This window comes from Bombina bombina, chromosome 4 (genome assembly GCF_027579735.1).
Source record: "Bombina bombina isolate aBomBom1 chromosome 4, aBomBom1.pri, whole genome shotgun sequence".
NCBI lineage: Eukaryota > Metazoa > Chordata > Amphibia > Anura > Bombinatoridae > Bombina > Bombina bombina.
Genome location: NC_069502.1, coordinates 125,766,013 through 125,788,728, shown reverse-complemented (window position 1 = coordinate 125,788,728; position 22,716 = coordinate 125,766,013). Strand labels below are relative to the sequence as shown.

Sequence of the window (22,716 nt, the reverse complement as noted above, 5' to 3'; positions counted from 1 at the left end):
GAGCTTGCCTAGATAAACCTTTCCAAAGGATAACAAGAGAATGAAGCAAATTAAATAATAGAAGTAAATTGGAAAGTTGTTTAAAATTGTATTCTCAATCTAAATCATGAAAGAAAATGTTGAGGTTTCATGTCCCTTTAATGAGAAGATAGGTCAGTATTAGTCTGATCAGTACAGATTTTACTAGATGAAGGTAAAACATGTGCTGATCTCTTTCACTTATTTGATGGCGGAAATTCAGTCAGAGCATTTTCAATTGAAGCAGCTATATCCATCTGTGAAATTGAAACAGAAGGAACATTTTAAACCATAGGGCCTCAGTAGGTCTTGATAAAAACAATATACACGAGTCACATGAATTTGCTGAAGATGCACCGTACGCAGCTTGATGCCCCGTGTTTCCGCCGAGCCTCCAGGCTTGCCGGAAACATAAGTTATGAAGCAGTGGTCTAAAGACTGCTGCTCCATAACCTGTCCACCTGCTCTAAGGTGGCGGACAGAAATCAACCCAATTGGATACGATCGGGTTGATTGACAACTCCTGCTATCGACCGATTGGCCGCAAATCTGCAGGGGATGGTATTGCACAAGAACTGCTGGTGCAATGATAAATGCCGACAACGTATACTGTCGTCTTTTATCGATGTGCAGCGGACATGATACGCTACATTGTATCATGTTCGCTCGCACATTAGTAAATTGACCCCTAATGCTTAAAAAGACTTTGAGGATTTGGGAAAAAGTCTTTGCAAAGATAATTAAAATACTTCTAAAAACACTTGAAAAAGAGCTTTAAGTATAATAATTTATGTAGGAAAACATAAAGCCCCTATAAAGTTTGAGGCGCTGAGTAATGTAAAGTGCATCTATTTAAGGCCAAATTAATGTGCGAAAACACTGCAAAAAATGCGTGAATAAACGGATCAAAAATGACGTCATAGAGGGCGGGAATAAAAAAGACGCTATTCAGCGGAGCGCTTGCCAGATTCAAGTGACCGGGTAAAGCATTCAAAGTTTAAGAACGAGTATTCTAAAATGTGCAACAAAAAACCTTAGCGCATAGCAGCATATAATAAAAAACATCCTCAAAAACAATTTATATGTCTCAATTTAAGCGGAGAAAAAAAAAAACAAAGTCCCTGGGCTGCAATATATGTATAATAAAGCAATAAACTTTCTCTATAATAATAAAGAGCCTAAATTAGTCAGGAGTGCCTTAGTAAAAAATATATACTTACCGTAATAAAGCAGACACTCGTCCACAAATGCAGACAGGCTAAACCAGTGCTGAAACATATCAGTAGAGGTACAGATATAGGAGTATGTAGAACAATAAAGGGATGCAGGAGATTAATCCCTGCAACCGGTTTACAGATAGCCCAAAAAAAGGTTTTAAACAGAGGTAGAAACATCATAACCTTAGGCAAAACTCCCTCCACGTCCCTCTGACAAACTCTGACGGAAAAAACGGACTTCAATATACACTGAAGCACATATCTGAAGCACATCATACTTTAACCACCTCGAAAGGAGTCACAGTTTAAAACTGAGATATGAGTGAGGTGGGTGGGGTATTTATAGGCTTTGAGGTTTGGGAAACTTTGCCTCCTCTTGGTAGGAATGTATATCCCATATGTAACAAAGAAAGAAATTATGTTCTCTTATTGGTTAAAACAAGTATGTTTTGCATTACTGACCATAGCTTACTATGGGCCAGATTACGAGTGGCGCATTAACAGTTACAAGCAAGCAAAAAGGAGTTCATTGTGGGTGTCTGCGCGTGTCGGGTTTACCGCTCGTATTACAAGTTGAAAGTACTAGAATGATTACTGCACATATTCTGAACATATTTTGTTATGTGAAGAACATTGGAATGTGAAATATTCATATTGCCATGTTGGGTTAGTGCACTTGATAATATGGGATCGGGTTTGCAGGCGAGTAGGGTGCTAGTTAATGTTTCCACTTTTTTTGCTCTATTGACTTCTATGGGGGAATACATTATCATGCTCATGATATTCTAAATTCTGCTTTTTACATTCATTGGGTTAGCGCGTGCGCGAAAATGGATTACTTTTATTTTTTTAATACGAGCGCTACTTGACGTGTGCAAAAAGTTTACTTTGAGCGGGAGCGTTAAATATTGCTCCACTTGTAATCTGGCCCTATTTGTCTAAAGTCCCACTGAGCAGAATATGGCAGGAGAGGCAGTTGCAGAGGCCACCAATGCCTTTGCAGGGTAATTGTTCTCTGAAATTTGTTTCCCTTAATGTGTTTCTCAATTACTTGTTATACCAATTGCAGAATATATAAAGTACACAAATTGCTTTCAATACGTAGAAACATACGGCGATATTACGAGTTTGGCGTTAGCCTTAAAAAGCAGCGTTGAGAGGTTCCAACGCTGCTTTTTATCTAACGCTGGTATTACGAGTCAGGCAGGAAAGGGTCTACCGCTCACTTTTCTTCCGCGACTCGAGGCTACCGCAAATCCCCTTACGTCAATTGCGTATCCTATCTTTTCTATGGGATTTGCCTAACGCTGGTATTACAAGTCTTGGAAGAAGTGAGCGGTAGACCCTCTCCTGTCAAGACTTCTACCGCATTTAAAAGTCAGCAGTTAAGAGTTTTATGGGCTAACGCCGGAACATAAAACTCTTAACTAAAGTGCTAAAAAGTACACTAACACCCATAAACTACCTATTCACCCCTAAACCGAGCCCCCCCCCCACATCGCAAACACTATAATAAAAATCTGCCGACCGGACATCGCCGCCACCTACATTATACTTATGAACCCCTAATCTGCTGCCCCTAACATCGCGGACACCTACATTACATTTATTAACCCCTAATCTGCTGCCCACAACGTCGCCGCAACCTAACTACACTTATTAACCCCTAATCTGCCGACCGGAGATCGCCGCCACTTTAATAAATGTATTAACCCCTAAACTGCCGCACTCCCGCCTCGCAAACACTAGTTCAATTTTATTAACCCCTAATCTGCCTGCTCTAACATCACCGACACCTACTTATGTTTATTAACCCCTAATCTGCCACCCCCAATGTCGCCGCTACTATATTAAATTTATTAACCCCTAAACCTAAGTCTAAACCTAACACTAACCCCTCCCTAATTTAAATATAATTTAAATTAAACTAAATAAATTTATCAAATTTTTAAAAATTATTCCTATTTAAAACTAAATACTGAACTATAAAATAAACCATAAGCTGTACCTAGCTTAGGGTTTATTTTTATTTTACAGGCAAGTTTGTATTTATTTTAACTAGGTACAATAGTTATTAAATAGTTATTAACTATTTAATAACTACCTAGCTAAAATAAATACAAAATTACCTGTAAAATAAATCCTAACCTAAGTTACAATTACATCTAACACTACATTATCATTAAATTAATTACATAAACTACCTACAATTAATTAAAATGAAATTCAATAAACTAAATTACGAAAAAAACAAACACTAAATTACGAAAAAAATAAACACTAAATTACAGAAAATAAAAAAAATTACAAGAAGTTTAAACTAATTACACCTAATCTAAGCCCCCTAATAAAATAAAAAAGCCCCCCAAAATAATAAAATGCCCTACCCTACACTAAATTACAAATAGCCCTTAAAAGGGCCTTTTGCGGGGCATTGCCCCAAAGTAATCAGCTCTTTTACCTGTAAAAAAAAAGAATACAATTCCCCCCCAACATTACAACCCACCACCCACACACCCCTACTCTAAAACCCACCCAATACCCCCTTAAAAAACCTAACACTACCCCATTGAAGATCACCCTACCTTGAGCCGTCTTCACCCAGCCAGACACCAGTGGTCATCCGATCCGTCCAGTAGTCTTCATCCGATGGGCCAGAAGAGGACATCCAGACCGGGAGAAGTCTTCATCCTATCCGGGCAGAAGAGGACATCCGGACCGGGAGAAGGCTTCATCCAAGCGGCATCTTCTATCTTCATCCATCCGATGAGGAACGGCTCCATCTTGAAAACCTCCGGCGCGGAACATCCTTCTAGGCCGACGACTAACGACGAATGAATATTCCTTTTAATGACGTCATCCAAGATGGCGTCCCTCGAATTCCGATTGGCTGATAGGATTCTATCAGCCAATCGGAATTAAGGTAGGAAAAATCCGATTGGTTGATTGGATCAGCCAATAGAATGCGAGGTCAATTCTATTGGCTGATCCAATCAGCCAATCGGATTGAACTTCAATCCGATTGGCTGATTTAATCAACCAATCAGATTTTTCCTACTTTAATTCCGATTGGCTGATAGAATCCTATCAGCCAATCGGAATTTGAGGGACGCCATCTTGGATGACGTCATTTAAAGGAATATTCATTCGTCGTTAGTCGTCGGCCTAGAAGGATGTTCCGCGCTGGAGGTCTTCAAGATGGAGCCATTCCTCGTCTGGTGGATGAAGATAGAAGATGCCGCTTGGATGAAGCCTTCTCCCGGTCCGGATGTCCTCTTCTGCCCGGATAGGATGAAGACTTCTGTTGGTCTGGATGTCCTCTTCTGGCCCATCGGATGAAGACTACTGGACGGATCGGATGACCACTGGTGCCCGGCTGGGTGAAGACGGCTCAAGGTAGGGTGATCTTCAATGGGGTAGTGTTAGGTTTTTTTAAGGGGGTATTAGGTGGGTTTTAGAGTAGGGGTGTGTGGGTGGTGGGTTGTAATGTTGGGGGGGATTGTATTCTTTTTTTTACAGGTAAAAGAGCTGATTACTTTGGGGCAATTCCCCGCAAAAGGCCCTTTTAAGGGCTATTTGTAATTTAGTATAGGGTAGGGCATTTTATTATTTTGGGGGGGCTTTTTTATTTTATTAGGGGGCTTAGATTAGGTGTAATTAGTTTAAAGTTCTTGTAATTTTTTTATTTTCTGTAATTTAGTGGGGGGTTTTTCCCGTAATTTAGTTTATTGAATTTAATTGTAATTAATTGTAGGTAGTTTATGTAATTTATTTAATGATAGTGTAGTGTTAGGTGTCATTGTAACTTAGGTTAGGATTTATTTTACAGGTAATTTTGTATTTATTTTAGCTAGGTAGTTATTAAATAGTTAATAACTATTTAATAACTATTGTACCTAGTTAAAATAAATACAAAGTTGCCAATAAAATAAAAAATTAATCATAAGCTAGCTACAATGTAACTATTAGTTATATTGTAGCTAGCTTATGGTTTATTTTATAGGTAAGTATTAAGTTTTAAATAGGAATAATTTATTTAATTGTAGTTATTTTTTTTTAGATGTATTTAAATTATATTTAAATTAGGGGGTGTTAGGGTTAAACTTAGGTTTAGGGGTTAATAAATTTATTATAGAGGCGGCGACGTTGGCGGCGGAAGATTAGGGGTTAATTAATTTAATATAGTTGCGGCGACATTGGGGGGCAGATTAGGGGTTAATAACTATAATGTAGGTGTTGGGGGCAGCAGATTAGGGGTTTATAACTATAATGTAGGTGGCGGCGGTGTCCGGAGCGGCAGATTAGGGGTTAATAATGTAATGCAGGTGTCAGCAATAGCGGGGGCGGCAGATTAGGGGTTAATAAGTGTAATATTAGGGGTGTTTAGACTCGGGGTTCATGTTAGGGTGTTAGGTGTAGACATATTTTTTTTTTTCCCATAGGAAACAATGGGGCTGCGTTAGAAGCTGGACGCTGATATTTTTGCAGGTGTTATGTTTTTTCCAGCCAGCTCAGCCCCATTGTTTCCTATGGGGGAATCATGCACAAGCACTTTTAGCCAGCTTACCGCTACCGTAAGCAACGCTGGTATTACAGTGAGATGTGGAGCTAAATTCTGCTCTACGCTCACCTTTTTGCGGATAACATCAGGTTTAAAAAAACCTGTAATACCAGCGTTGGCTTAAGGTAGCGTTAGAAATAAAAGCCTTGTTAGCATCGCACCCCTGTTAACGCCAAACTCGTAATCTCGCCGATAGATTTTGACAGCAGATAAGAACCACTGGCCCCAAAAAATGGTACTTAGGAAGACTAGCTATTTCAATTGCAAGAGTAAAACTTAAGGAATAATTTCCTAAACATTTAAAGGGCCATTATATTCCAAAAACAAAGACTATCAACCATGCAGCACCGTGTGTTTAACTCATGCAATGGGGTTACACACACATAAGAAATATCACTCAGGACTCGCGGTGCACTGCTGGTCCTGATCGGAAACCACTGCTGAGCCAACCAAAAGTGCTAGTTTCATATCTGAGCAGTAAGATTAGAGCTGCTGATTGGATCAACATTGAGTTCTGCTCAAGACCAGCAGTGCACCGCGAGTCCTGAGCGCCATTTCTACTGTGTGTTTAACCCCACTGCAGGGGTTAAACACAGTGCTGAAGAGTTGATAGTCTTAAAATGACATGGCCCTTACAGATTATAGCAAGTCATTTTTAGATTATAACGGCCCTTTAATACTCTGCAGCTGCTACAAAACAAATATTACAATACATTTTTCCTTTAATGGTTTTATTTTTGCGTCTTCCAACCTCTGTTAATAAAACTACATAATTAAGTTGCCTACAACTCATTTATTGTGCTTGTTCCTTATTGCAGAGGATAGTGCTTGTGTACTGATATACTTTTTATAATGTAATGATGTATAGTGTCACCTATCTCTATTTTTACAGTTTAATGCTGAGTAACACATTAGCTCTTCATAAACAAAAGATAAAAAATAATTATTTATTCCATACTGATATTCTTTTTGGAAAATTTGCAGCTGTTATTGCTTTCTTAAGGCTAACACTGGAGTACACAGTAAATAACATATTAAATAATTAGTAGGTAAGTTCTCGACATGCAGTAACATTTATTTGCTACCTTCAGATATCTGCGGTTCTGAGTATTCCATTCTGGCAATGGTTTTTGCAAAGATTTGGCAAGAAAACGGCAGCTTTTGGAATTTCTGTGAGTCTAAACTTTCTAAGTCCTCTGTAAATGTGCTTTAAATATATTTTTGTATATATACAGTATATATATATATATATATACACACACACATATATATTCAACTACACACATGTATATACACATATATTTATATATATATATATATATATATATATACACACACATATACATACATACACACACATATATATTCATATACACATGTATATACACACATATATATATATATATATATATATATATACACATACACACAAATTATATATCTATTTATATATATATATATACTGTATATATATCTATCTATATATATATATATATATATATATATATATACTGTATACATATATATATATATATATATATATATACATATACAGTATATACATACACACACACTCAAGTTATATATATATATATATATATATATATATACAAACTCTGGGATACCACGGGCCAGCCTGAACCCTGAATAGAGACTCCGCACAGGCACTCAAGGAGCAAATGTTAGAACAGCTTTATTATGAAGAAGTTAAAGCTGTTTTTAACATTTGCTCTTTGAGTGCCTGTGCGGAGTCTCTATTCAGGGTTTATGCTGATCCGTGGGATCCCAGAATTTGTGCATAAATATTCACAGCGCACCAGAGATGCTGTTTTGAGAAAGAGAGTGCCGCATATCAGAGCGCTATATATAAATACATATAAATACACACATCAAAAGGGACTCTAAAAGGCTTGCAAAAAAATGCAGAAAAACTGAAAAAGCAGCCTTGAGTTAAAATAAAAAAATAGAAGAAAAAAATCACTACACTTAACCAATCTTATTGTAAAACTCTGAAACTGTGAAATTTTTGAAAACTGCTGCCTTTTATACGTTTTTCTTTAAAATTCCTTTCAATCTATCTGTCCCTTTATTTGTGTCTGTCTTTGTCTGTTATGTATGTCTCTGCCTATATGTCTGTATATCTCTGTCTGCTCGTATGTCTCTAACTATCTGTCTGTATGTCTCTGTCTGCTCGTATGTCTCTACGTATATGTCTGTATGTCTCTGCTCGTATGTCTCTGCCTATCTGTCTGTATGTCTCTGTCTGTTCGTATGTTTCTGCCTATCTGTCTGTATGTCTCTGTCTGCTCGTATGTCTCTGCCTTTCTGTCTGTATGTCTCTGTCTGCTCGTATGTCTCTGCCTATCTGTCTGTATGTCTCTGCTCGTATGTCTCTAACTATATGTCTGTATATCTCTGTCTGCTCGTATGTCTCTGCCTATCTGTCTGTATGTGTCTGTCTGCTCGTATGTCTCTGCCTATCTGTATGTCTCTGTCTGCTCGTATGTCTCTGCCTATCTGTCTGTATGTCTCTGTCTGCTCGTATGTGTCTGCCTATCTGTAGGTATGTCTCTGTTTGCTCGTATGTCTCTGCCTATCTGTCTGTATGTCTCTGTCTGCTCATATGTCTCTACCTATCTGTCTGTATGTCTGCCTGTCTGTGTCTATCTGAGTGTCTATATGTCTATGCCTGTATGTCTCTGTCTTTGTTTGTCTATATTCCTCTGTCTCGTTGTATGTCTCTGTTATCTGTCTGTATGTCTCTGCCTATCTTTCTGTATGTTTCTGTTTGTATGTTTCTGTCTGTCTGTTTGTATGTCTGTATATATCTGTCTGTATGTCTCTGTCTGTCTGTATGTATCTGTATGTCACTATCTGTCTGTATGTCTGCATTTCTATGTCTATATGTCTCTGTTTATATGTCTGTTTGTTTATCGCTGTCTTTCTGTCTATCTGTTTGTATGTCTCTGTCTGTCTGTCTGTATCTGTCTGTATGTCTGCATTTCTATGTCTGTATGTCTCTGTCTATATGTCTCTGTTTATATGTCTGTATATCACTGTCTTTCTGTCTATCTGTTTGTATGTCTCTGTATGTATGTCTTCGTCTATATGTCTCTGTTTATATGTCTGTTTGTATATCGCTGTCTTTCTGTCTGTATGTCTCTGTCTATCTGTTTGTATGTCTCTGTATGTATGTCTCCATCTATCTGTCTGTATGTCTCTATCTTTCTGTCTTTATTTCTCTGCATTTATATGTCTGTTTGTCTCTGTCTATCTGTATATAAACTGAATTATGTTAAATGAAAATGACCTGTATTAAAACTTTTCTTTCATTGCAGTGGATGATTCCATTTACCATTATGTTGGTGACTATCCCCAATCTCATTGTGGCATATCTGGTTGCTGTCTCTTCTGGTTTTAGTATTGCTGCATCACTGCTTCTGCCATGGTGGGTGAAACCACATTCCCCAGGTTTGCTTTATGTTGTATGCTAAAACAATTATTCATTGAGTATTCAAAGATCTTTTTAGTAAGATAAATCCACAGTTCCCATGCTATTAATGAATCACTTTAGAATTTTATGTCATGCCTTGTAAGAGGGGTATAATGTTGGTTGTATAGTGCGCCATCTGCTGGAAAGTAGTATGTAGCATATAGAAGTTTAGTAATGCACAAAAAATTCGGATTATCCTAAGTTATGAAGGTATAATCTAGATTTTATTAAAGACACAGAGACGAGTATTTTGCTTTCTTTCCTTTACTACTTAAATGGCAGTCATTAAAAGTACATATAATAAATACAAGAAAACTGTCATATTTGAAAAGAGACAGTTAAAACAGAGAATAAATCAGTGACCAATAACAATGTAGAACTGATTAGACCAACACAAAGTAACCAATCAGATTCTAAATATATCCTATAAACTGTCCAACATATAATAACACATCCTCTTTCTTGTCGACTGATGAAGAAAACATAAAGTCCATCAAAAAACAATAGATCCAACCGAAAAGGCAACCCAGAAGACTGAAGAGCAGGATCTTGAAGAGGAAACACATCCATGCAGAATTAACCAACTTGAATGAAGAATTTGAAGATCTACTGGAACTCTGTAATTGTTGAAGAAAACTTGCTTGAAGAATTGATTCATCACATAGGTGAGAGGGAACAAAACCATCCAGCAGAATGTCCATATTATTGATTGATAACTAAAACAAATGTAAAAAGGATTAATAATAACATAATAAAATAAGGGAGGGAACAATATGAACATTCAATACAGAGGAGGGAAAATACTCGTCTCTGTGTCTTTAATAAAATCTAGATTATACCTTCATAACTTAGGATAATCCGAATTTTATTACAAGACCAGACACTCATATTTTGCTAGTTTAAAGCAACTAACAAAATAAACTAAGCGAGGCGTGTTCAATGGGTTTAAAATAAAATTGTTTAAAAATAGAATCTGAAGACCAGTCAGCTGCAGCCAAAATTTGTTGAAGGGTAGCAGCTTTCAAAAATGCTTTAGAAGCAGCTGATCCTCTAACAGAGTGAGCAGAAAAAGAACAATCAATACCTGCCTCACTCATAACCCATTTAACCCACCTAGCTATAGATGTAGAACAGATAGGATCATGAGGAGGAACAAAAGATAATAAAAGTTGGTTAGAAGAAGGAGAATGAAAAGAAATAGTTCTACGTTCATACTCTTTAAGACATAAAACCACACATAGGAGGGGTTCAGAAGGTAAATAAGGATAGAATATAGACGTTGAAAAAGATTTAGTTCTTTTAGAAATAAAGAAAGTAACACCTTCAGGAGTAAAATGTTTAGAATTAAAGTCTAAAGCTCTGACATCAGAGACCCTGCGAAAAGAAATTAAACACAAAAGAGTAGCTAGTTTAGCAGAAAGTTGTTTCAAAGATAATAATTCATTAGAAGGCCAAGACTTAAAAAGAGCAAATATAAGATCAACATCCCAAAAAGAAGAATATTTAGGAGCCGGAGGTCTCTTAAGTTTAATTGCTTTCAATAACTTACGGGGTGTTGACCTACAGGAACATTATTAACAAAAGAATGTTTAGCAGAAATAGCAGATCTGGAAACATTGATCATTCTATAAGCTAAACCTGAATCAAAGAGAGAAGTAAGGAAGTTAATAATAAAAGTTATATCAACTGAAAGGGGATCCAAATGTCTTTCCATGCACCAGCTAGACCATCTGGTCCATGCGGAAAAATAGAATTTTTTGGTCTCGGGGGCCAAAGAGTCTTGAAGGAGTTCCTTAGCCTGTTGTGATAAACCTTGGAGAGATGAAGCTTGCCCGAAATTGACCACGCTATGAGGCGAAGAGATCCTTGAATGATAAGATCGTGAGGATGACCTTCTGGATCTGACAATAGAAGAGGAAAAAGAGAAAGAAGAACAGGATGCTTGACAGACAATTCTAGAAGAGATGGGTACCAAGCTTGAGATGGCCAAAGGGGAGTGATTAGGAGAATTGAAAGAAGATCTCGACAGACTACCGATATGGTTCTCTGAATCATGGAGAACGGAGGAAACGCGTAGGCTGTTTGAAGCGGCCAAGGGTGAAGAAATGCATCGATCGCCAGAGCGTCTGGATCTGGACGCCAACTGAAATATGGACGAATCTGAAAATTCAGTCTCGAGGCAAACAGATCCATTGAGAAGGGACCTCTGACAGATTGGAGCGACTGAAAAACCTGATGATGAAGTTTCCAATCACTGGAATCTGTCAGATACCTGGAACCCCAATCCGCTGCTACATTGGATAAACCTGGAATATATTCCGCTTTGACAGAAATATTTCTGTCCAAGCAAAGGTGAATGAAATCTTTCGTAATAATTGATAAATCTCTCGATTTTGTACCACCGAGATGATTTAAATATCGAACTGCAGAAATATTGTCCATTCTGAGTAAAATGGACACAGGAAAAGAACTTTTGACAAAACTCTTGACTGCAAAAGAGCCTGCCAAAAGTTCTAAGCAGTTGATATGAAAACGCTTTTCTTCTGAGGACCATTTTCCCCGATTGACTGGCATCGGATTCTATAACAAGATCCGGAGTTTTCCCAAAAATGGCTCTCCCGTTCCAAGCTTCTATATGGGTGTGCCACCAAGATAGCTCTTCTTTGGCTTCTGAAGAAAGAGGAATTAAATGGGAGTATGAAAGTCCTTTCTGAAGATGAGAAATTTTTAAACGTTGAAGTTCCCTGTAATGAAGTGGAGCAGGGAAAATAGCCTGAATAGAGGATGAGAGTAACCCAACTATTCTGGCTATAGTCCTGATGGGAACCAAAGATAAAGAAAGAGTTTTTGAAATTTCTTTCTTGATATTCACAATTTTGTCTCTGGGAAGACTGAGAGTAGAATTTAAAGTATCTATCTGAAAACCTAGAAAGGTTAAAGATTTGGTTGGTGAAAGAACTGATTTCTCTTTGTTGACTAGGAAACCCAAATTTTCCAAAATATATAAAGTAAGTTGGAGTTGAGATTTTAAAATGACAGAATTCTGATTCATAATTAAGATATCGTCTAAATAAATGATAAGATGAACTCCTCGAAGACGAAGCCAAGTGATGATAGGTTTCATTAGTTTGGTGAATATCCAAGGAGCTGAAGATAAGCCGAAAGGCATACAAGTGAAACTCCAAGTCTTTCCTTCCCAAACAAAAGTCAGAAATTTCCTGTGTTTTTGAGCTACAGGAACTGTCAAGTAAGCATCTGTGAGATCTAGTCTGATAAGATAATCGTTGTCTAAAAGGCAATCTCGAAAGAATTTAGAGTTCTTAAATTTATGACTGGACGAAATTGACCGTTTTTCTTTTTTACAAGAAAAAGATTGCTGAGAAAGCAATTTTGAGGGTTTGAAACAGGTTCTATAGCTTGTTTTGATAAAAGATTTGAACCAAAATTCTGTCTGAATTTGAAAATTTTATTGGAATGGGAAGAGAATTCTGAAAAGGAGGAGAAATAAAATCTATAAAAAGACCTGAAACGGTGTGGAGAACCCATTGATCTGTAGTAATCAGGTTCCAATTGTGAGCAAAGAGAGATAATCTGCCTCCTATTATGTTTTGGGAAAAAAACATGAGAAGGGGGAAAAGAAAGGTTTACCTTGTGAAGCACGGGATCTTTGTCTGGAACGCTGGATCCTGGGGTTCCAAAATCTTCCTCTTGATGGGAAAAAACCTGAGGAAACTGGATTTTGATATGGTCTTTGTTGCTGGAACTGTTGGTTTGAGAAATGAGACCTGTTGGGGTATGAAGCACGGCCGGGAAAGCGGCCTCTACCTTTCCCAGCCTGCTCAGAGAAACGATCTTGATGAAATATCTTTTTCATGGACGTTCTCAAATAAAAATTAAATTAAATTAGAAAAGGTGTTCACATAACTGTTCAATTCTTTGATAAATGTATCACCAAATAACAGACCTTTGGTGTCAGGATGAATTTCGTTAACAGCGAAATCGCATACTCTGGGGTCAATTCTACGCAGTAAATTACGTCTGCGTTCTGTATACATAGCAGAGTTAGCATTGCCTAAAAAGGAAAGCATTCTCTGCAACCATTCCCTTACAATGACAGGATCTAAAAGGGAATTATCGTAAACAGCCTGTTCCGATAAATCAAATAATTTTGATAGAGGGCCAATCGTGTCAAGCATTTTATCCTGACAGATCTTCCAAGCCCTATCCATACCTTTTTTGAGCTTGAACCCAGGAGAACCTATAAATTTCAAAATTTTCGGGTCAACTTCTGGAGTGCAACTAGCATTGTTTGGTAAAATAGGTCTGGGACATTCAGCCCTCATTTTGTTACGAGAATCCCTTTTAAGGGGTTGCCGAAGCTGGTAGTCAATAAAATCAGCAATGTCAGAAGAAGGGCACCACTCCGCAGATCTCGAATGGTGCAAATCATCTGCATTGAATCTAGGATTACCTAGACAATCATAAAATTTATCTTTATTAGAATCAGAATGTTTTGACTTTTTAAGACATTTTTTAATTTTTTTAATTTTCGGAGAAGCCGAAGAGTCTTCTGAGGAAGAGTGAGAAATATAATCCTCAGAATTTACTGAATCTAATGATGAATCAGAATTAACTTCTGTCTCAGAAACAGCATCAGAAATATCTTTATTGGCCAAAGCCTCTCCCATCAGTAACCTCTTGGGAGTATAGGATAAAGCAGGTGTTTTTCTTCCTTTCCTGCAAGGAACAGACACATTTGAGGCAAGTTGACGAGACTTTTTCACAAGTTTCTTGCTAGTCTTTATTGCACTAGAAACAGTTCTTTTTCTTTTAATAGCTTTTTTAGAATTTGATTTATTAATCAAAAAAGACATTTTTTCAAACATGGCATCCATAGAAATGTCTATCATCTTTTGAATACCTTCAGTATTGAGTGAAGGATTCAAATCAGAAGATTGAGACATTTTCACATTTTTTTTATATAAATCTTAATAAAATAATAATAAAATATTAATAATATAACTAATTGAATCTAATAAATTTTCTGAACAGAGAATAAAAGAATTGCCCCAAAGAATGTGATAACAAGAAATACAAATAAATAAAGTATATTAAAATATACTAAAACTATCTAAACAGTTATGTGAACAAACTATTCCAATACAAAACAGCAGATGGAGATAACACGCTGTTTTATAAACTGCTAATACAATATAATGTAATGGAAACTTTTCTTGAGGATCGCAACAAAGTTGCGACTATGTCCGGCAATAACTCAGCTGAGATAGAAGAAAAGAAAAACGGCGGGAAAACGTAAGTGCGTAGCAAAGATGACTACGCACCGCGCATGCGCAGAAGGGCTAAAATTTTCTAGCAAGATGGAGGACGGAATAAGTAATGAAAAGAGCTGAAAACAGAAAACGAACCAACGGAAAAACAAGCGAATAAGGTCAGCAGAATAATAGAAACAAAGGGGGTAAAAAACGAAAACGGAATATTAAACAAAATAAACATAACCAAGAAAAAACACTGAAAAGGCCAAAAAACGGAAACGATAAAGAAAATAAGACATTGTAAAATAAATACAAACAAATAAATAAATACTACAATAATAATAACAATATAAGAAATTTGTATAGACAAATGAAAGGAATAATGGAAAATAATAATAATAAGCTGAAGTCTGCAGTAACAAACCTCAAGCTAATTATTAAAAAATTAATATAAGATTATAACACAATACTTATCTTATACTGAAGCAGTAAAAGAAAGAGGATGTGTTATTATATGTTGGACAGTTTATAGGATATATTTTGAATCTGATTGGTTACTTTGTGTTGGTCTAATCAGTTCTACATTGTTATTGGTCACTGATTTATTCTCTGTTTTAACTGTCTCTTTTCAAATATGACAGTTTTCTTGTATTTATTATATGTACTTTTAATGACTGCCATTTAAGTAGTAAAGGAAAGAAAGCAAAATATGAGTCTCTGGTCTTGTAATAAAATCCAAATTATATGTGCCAAATGTTTTTAAGCCAATAACCCTTAAAATGTCCATTTAATCAATAAGTCCTTTGGGTTCTTGAGCTGCTGCTCTTCCAAAATCTCTATCCCCTCAGAAAAGGATCTGATCTATAGAAGAAAAAACACAAGAGGGCGCCCCAGTGGCGTAGAGTCTTCAAATCATACAAATATTAAGTGACAAAAAAACATACTCACAAATTGTATTACACTCAAAAAGTGCTATTCTCTCGTGATGAACTATTGGAAGCCGTCCGGCTGACTTTGTCACCGGTAGCAGGATTCTTCCCTCAATGTGGGATTTGATAGATGCATATGTTAGAGTTAGTCTGTTAACCCAAAGCAACCTTGCAACTATACTGACTATAGGATTCTGCGCTGTTGCCCTTACAAAAGCTAAGATTGCCAGATACATAAAACAAAAGTGTGGTCTATTAAAAATCTAAAATAAAAAAGTATATAACACACACAACACGTTTCTCGGCTTTACCGTTTTATCAGATGAGTATATACATGATTCACAATCTCAGCTTTATATCTCCATACCCATGTTTTTAGTGTTTTAATGCACATGTGCAAAGACTCATACAGCGCCATCATGATGCTTCTAATTCTTACTCTGCCCTGCATGTACGCACTAATGCGTCTTGTTACTAGTCCTAATATGGAATGTTCATATCACATTATTCACATACATATCATATGTTTAAATGTATGCCATTATAGCTGTCTAAAATCACATATCGAAACAGAACTTCTGTGCGCATGCAGTCTGAGAAACAGTCTCATGGATTATCACCATACCAGTACTTACTAAGTAACATATTTGTACAGGTCGCCATCCATAAGAATGTCTCCCACAACTACAGAGCCCAGAATATACCCCCTACTAAATAACACATTCTATTGGGTAAACATGACATTTCCAAATTTGCATCACACATCAAAACAATAAAATGATAGAATCCATAATGGGATGATTATTAATTAAGGACCACATTGTATGTTTACGCATGTGCAATAGTTCTGATTTGATAATAAGCTGATGGTTTGAGTTAGCCTGGGTTCTTTCATTTTATTGTTTTGATGTGTGATGCCAATTTGGATATGTCATGTTTACCCAAGAGAATGTTATTTAATAGGGTGTGTATTCTGGGCACAGTGGTCGTGGGGGACAAGCGTATGGAGGGCGACCAGTACAAATATGTTATTTAGTCAGTACTGGTATGATGATAATCCTTAAGACTGTTTTTCGGACTGTGTGCACACAGAAGTTCTGTTTTGATATGTGATTTTAGACATCTATAATGGCATCTATTTGAACATGTGATATGTATGTGAATAATGTGATATGAACACTCAATATTAGGACTAGTGACCGGACACATTCACAGGCTCTGTCCGCACATGCAGGGCAGAGTAAGAATTAGAAGCGTCAAGATGATGCTGTATAAGTCATTGCACATGCACCTTGAGACACTAAAAAGGCGGGTATGGAGATATAAAGCTGAGATCGTGGAGCATGTATACACTCACCTGATGAAACGGTAAAGCCGAGAAACGCTTTGAGAGTGTTATATACTTTAATATTATTTTATATTTTTAATAAAACATACTTATGTTTTATGAATTTGGCAATCCGAGCTTTTGTAAGTGTGACAATGCAGGATCCTATAGTCAGATTGCAGTGTTGCTTTGGGTTAACATCTGCGTCTTTGAAATTCCACGTTGAGGGAGGAGTCCTGTTACCGGTGACAAAGTCAGCTGGATGACTTCCAATAGTTTAGCACAAGAGAATAGCACTTTTTGAGTGCAATACGATTTTTGAGTATGTTTTTTTATCACTTAATATTTGTATAATTTAAAGAATCTACCCCATTGGGACGCCCTCTTGTTTTTTGATTTATATAGAAGTTAAGGTAACCTGAAATCTGGTGTATCCACCCCTTTTTCGACAGGTATCTCTTGTACAATTCTGGAACTTAAACTCTTTTTGTTTTTTCTAATCTGACCTTGGTGGGAGGAACACTATGGGCAGGGGTGTAACTAGACCTTCATTGGTACCCTGGGCATAGGAGCTACAGAAGCTGCATCTCTGTGACTGGGATTTATTCTTCCACTTGGTTAATCCAAGCCGGGGGATATGCACTTGCTGTACAAATATGGTGTCAGATTTTTTTTCGTACAACAACACTGTAGAGTCCATCTTGAAAAAGCTGCCGGCATTTCCATATTTTTCCCTTATATTGTGAGCCATGTTTTTTAGGAGGCACACAGAGGGGACAAGCATGGTACACGTGGTCCTGGGACCCACCAGCCTCCTTGTAGTGACATCACTATTGATTGCAGGGCGGGTCTGAAATGAGACCTCTGAGACTTCTGTAGTTACACACATGACTGTGTATTTGTAATGGAGCCTCTTTGTTAAAAATAAGTACTGTTTATTAGTGTTTTAGTTCATGAGGGTTAGTTACTGTTGCCTGATATGGACCTTTTGATGAAAACGGTAACTATATGTATCTAATATGTGCATTTTACATTGTGTATTTCTAAATAAATATTTACCTTAGAAAAATGTGGACAAAACTGTTGTTTTGATCTAAAGAACAAAGAGGGATGGCATTTTTCTTCTTCTATGACCACCAAGAAAAATAACCTTGAAATGCACAAAGGGTCATTCTGCAAACTCACATGTACGATCTTGAGCTTAACAAGGGCCAGAGCGCCAATTATGAGCAGGAAATCAGTCACTGCCAGAGTTCAACTCTGGAGCAGAATTCTATGCAAGAAGTAGTGAAATAAGAAAACTAATACCTTTTAGAATATTCTATTCCAGTAGATCTTGATCAGCACAAAACCCAGCCTGAGCTGAGGAAAGTGCAGGAGCTGCAGATGATCTGCACAATCTTAATTCTCACATAACTTTATGTAATTGTGTCTCATACCTGGTGCCTCTGCACTAGACAGCATTCAGCTGCTGCTTTATATATTATTGTAATTCTCCTTCTCTGGCAGACAAGGGGTTAAAAACTATTTGACCAAAGAACAGAACCAGAGATATGTGGTCCAGTCCCAGAATACAATTGTGTCATATTAGTTGCTTAGTCACATTATACAGTAATCGTTTGCTTATTGAGTTGGTATACAGGGAGTGCAGAATTATTAGGCAAATGAGTATTTTGACCACATCATCCTCTTTATGCATGTTGTCTTACTCCAAGCTGTATAGGCTCAAAAGCCTACTACCAATTAAGCATATTAGGTGATGTGCATCTCTGTAATGAGAAGGGGTGTGGTCTAATGACATCAACACCCTATATCAGGTGTGCATAATTATTAGGCAACTTCCTTTCCTTTGGCAAAATGGGTCAAAAGAAGGACTTGACAGGCTCAGAAAAGTTAAAAATAGTGAGATATCTTGCAGAGGGATGCAGCACTCTTAAAATTGCAAAGCTTCTGAAGCGTGATCATCGAACAATCAAGCGTTTCATTCAAAATAGTCAACAGGGTTGCAAGAAGCGTGTGGAAAAACCAAGGCGCAAAATAACTGCCCATGAACTGAGAAAAGTCAAGCGTGCAGCTGCCAAGATGCCACTTGCCACCAGTTTGGCCATATTTCAGAGCTGCAACATCACTGGAGTGCCCAAAAGCACAAGGTGTGCAATACTCAGAGACATGGCCAAGGTAAGAAAGGCTGAAAGACGACCACCACTGAACAAGACACACAATCTGAAACGTCAAGACTGGGCCAAGAAATATCTCAAGACTGATTTTTCTAAGGTTTTATGGACTGATGAAATGAGAGTGAGTCTTGATGGGCCAGATGGATGGGCCCGTGGCTGGATTGGTAAAGGGCAGAGAGCTCCAGTCCGACTCAGACGGCAGCAAGGTGGAGGTGGAGTACTGTTTTGGGCTGGTATCATCAAAGATGAGCTTGTGGGGCCTTTTCGGGTTGAGGATGGAGTCAAGCTCAACTCCCAGTCCTACTGCCAGTTTCTGGAAGACACCTTCTTCAAGCAGTGGTACAGGAAGAAGTCTGCATCCTTCAAGAAAAACATGATTTTCATGCAGGACAATGCTCCATCACACGCGTCCAAGTACTCCACAGCGTGGCTGGCAAGAAAGGGTATAAAAGAAGAAAATCTAATGACATGGCCTCCTTGTTCACCTGATCTGAACCCCATTGAGAACCTGTGGTCCATCATCAAATGTGAGATTTACAAGGAGGGAAAACAGTACACCTCTCTGAACAGTGTCTGGGAGGCTGTGGTTGCTGCTGCACGCAATGTTGATGGTGAACAGATCAAAACACTGACAGAATCCATGGATGGCAGGCTTTTGAGTGTCCTTGCAAAGAAAGGTGGCTATATTGGTCACTGATTTGTTTTTGTTTTGTTTTTGAATGTCAGAAATGTATATTTGTGAATGTTGAGATGTTATATTGGTTTCACTGGTAAAAATAAATAATTGAAATGGGTATATATTTGTTTTTTGTTAAGTTGCCTAATAATTATGCACAGTAATAGTCACCTGCACACACAGATATCCCCCTAAAATAGCTATAACTAAAAACAAACTAAAAACTACTTCCAAAACTATTCAGCTTTGATATTAATGAGTTTTTTGGGTTCATTGAGAACATGGTTGTTGTTCAATAATAAAATTAATCCTCAAAAATACAACTTGCCTAATAATTCTGCACTCCCTGTATTTAAGCGCAAGGTGCACTGTTTGTATTGGTGATGCACCACTGCTACATGGGGGGTATACAATAAATAAAGACAAGAGAGGAAGGACAGACTGGGACGGGGCCCTGCTTACTAGAGTGCATACAATCCAAGTAGTAGTTAGAGACAAAAGATAAGGATGTGCTAGACACACCCTATAGACAAAAGCAGATAACCTAGTCCAGTAATGGTAACCTTGGCACTCCAGATGTTTCAAAAATACATTTCCCATGATGCTTGACTGGACTGCAGAGTTCCTAAGCATCATGGGAAATGTAGTTCAGAAACATCTGGCTTGCCAAAGTTCTCCATCACTGCCCAAGTCCATAAACAGGTACTATAGTAAAAGCACAGATATGTCAAATATTTAAAAAATACTGTCGCTGACATGCACTATATGAAAGAAATGTAATATGTCTTATTGCCAATTTGTGAGTGAGCGTTTACTGAGACTTAGTTGGTCTTTTGTGCATTCACCCACAGTATATGTATGAAATGGTTATTCTTGCTTTTATAAGACAGATATATCACATAATGGGACCAAGTGTGCCTATTTGGTTTTGGTTTTTGTTTAGTACCACTTATAAATCTTTGGCAGTTTGATCAAACAACCTTACAAAATCCATAGTTAAAAGTCATCTCTAGAATAACAATGCACTATGTGGACCTGAAGAGATCTGGTGAGCCAATGAGAAGAGGCATATGCACAGCCACCAATCACCAGCTAGCTCCCAGTAGTGCTTTGATGCATCTGAGCCTTCCTAGGATGCTTTTCAACAAAGGATACCAAGATAATGAAGTCATTTTGATAATAGAAGTAAATTTAAAACTCTTTGATCTGTCTGAAGCATTAAAGTTTAATTTTGACTTTCAAGTCCTTTAACACTGCTGAGGATTGTGTTCTATCTGTGTTTTGACTTATTGACTGCTTGAGACTTAGCACACGTATTGCTTTCTTTATTTGTATCTGCTGTTTCTCTTGAAAGGTCTATGCTCCCTGATGTAGTGGATAATTTTCGTCTAATGAATCCTCAGTTGAAGGGACTGGAAGCCATTTTTTATTCTTCATTTGTTTTCTTCACCAAGTTGTCTGCTGGGATCGCATTAGGAGTCTCCTCACTGAGTTTAGAGTAAGTGTTTTATACTTCCATTTAGCTGTGCTTCAAATTGTATTAAAGCATTTGCTCTAAGGAAGCAAAAATATCATTCATCTTATTTTTATATAAATGTATATTTTAATCCGCTTACTTTAAACTGTTGATTTATAAATATGGTTGGGGTAGTTTAAGAGTTAATGTTCTTGCATTGGCAATGGTTATGTTAATTAGTCACTGGTGTGGGGATTACAGCAGTAGATTGTTAAATACAACCACAATTATAAAAAAGTTGGGTCAGTATGGAAAATGCAAAGAAACAAACAAAAAGAGTCATTTAAAAACTCAATTCACTATGTACTATATTGAAAACACATTATTAACACATGATTTGATGTTTTACTTTGTGAATTTAATTTATTTTTAAAAATATAAACTCATTTCAAACCTGATTCCTGCAACACACTCCAAAAAAGTTGGGACGGGGCAATTTAGGACTAATAGCGATGTGACAAGTTAAAATAAGGTGGTTATGTGAAACAGGTGAGGCAATCATGTAATCATAGTATATAAGGAGCCTCCAAAAAGGCCTAGTCCTTTAAGAGCAAGGATGGGTTGAGACTCGCCAATCTTCCAACAGATGCGTCAGCGAATAATCCAACACTGTGAGAACAACATTCTCCAAAGACAAATTGGTAGGATTTTGGGCATTTGACCTTCTACAGTGCACAATATAATTAAAAGTTTCAAGGAATCTGGTTAAATCTCAGTGCGTAAAGGGCAAGACCAAAAAAACACTTCTGAATGTGCGTGATCTCTGAACCCTCAGACGTCACTGTCTTAAAAACCGTCATGAGTTTGTAATGGATATCCTGACATGGGCTCAGGAATACTTTGGTAAACCTTTGTCAATCAACACCATTCGCCGCTGCATCCACAGATGCAAGTTAAGACTTTACTATTCAAAGCAGAGCCATACATCAACACTGTCCAGAAGCGCCGCCAACTTCTCTGGGCTCGGTTTCATCTGAGATGGACAGTAGCACAGTGGAATCATATCTTGTGGTCTGACAAGTCAAAATTTCAAATAGTTTTTGCAAAAAACAGCCATCGTGTTCTCTGGGCCAAAAAGGAAAAGGACCATCCAATCTGTTATCAGCGTGAGGTCCAAAAGCCAGCGCCTGTCATGGTATGTAGGTGTGTCAGTGCCCACGACATGGGTAACTTGCACATCTGTGAGGGCACCATTAATGCAGAAAGATATGTATACATTTTGGAGCAACATATGCTGCCATCCAGATATCATCTTTTCCAGGGACGTCCCTGCATTTTCCAGCAGGACAACGCCAAACCAAATTCTGCCCGGATTAGAAGCGCATACTTGCGTAAGCAGAGAGTGTGGGTGCTATCATGGCCTGCCTGCTGTCCTGACCTGTCTCCGATTGAGAATGTGTGGTGCATTATGAAGCGCAAAATAAGGCAACAAAGGCCCCGTACAGTTGTACAGCTGAAGATATGCATAATGGATGAATGGGGGAAAATTCCACTTGCTAAACTTAACCAACTGGTGTCTTCAGTGCCCA

General features: G+C 37.5%; 1 protein-coding gene across 1 annotated transcript in view; it reads left to right on the top strand.

The window, feature by feature from the left end:
• The window catches only part of MFSD2B (MFSD2 lysolipid transporter B, sphingolipid), a 312,518-nt gene that overhangs the window by 245,077 nt on the left and 44,725 nt on the right, over positions 1-22,716 (top strand). The window contains exons 10-12 of the mRNA XM_053709634.1: positions 6,888-6,968; positions 9,135-9,244; positions 21,026-21,169. Coding sequence (XP_053565609.1) covers positions 6,888-6,968; positions 9,135-9,244; positions 21,026-21,169 — 335 coding nt within the window. The remainder of the gene's footprint in view (positions 1-6,887; positions 6,969-9,134; positions 9,245-21,025; positions 21,170-22,716) is intronic.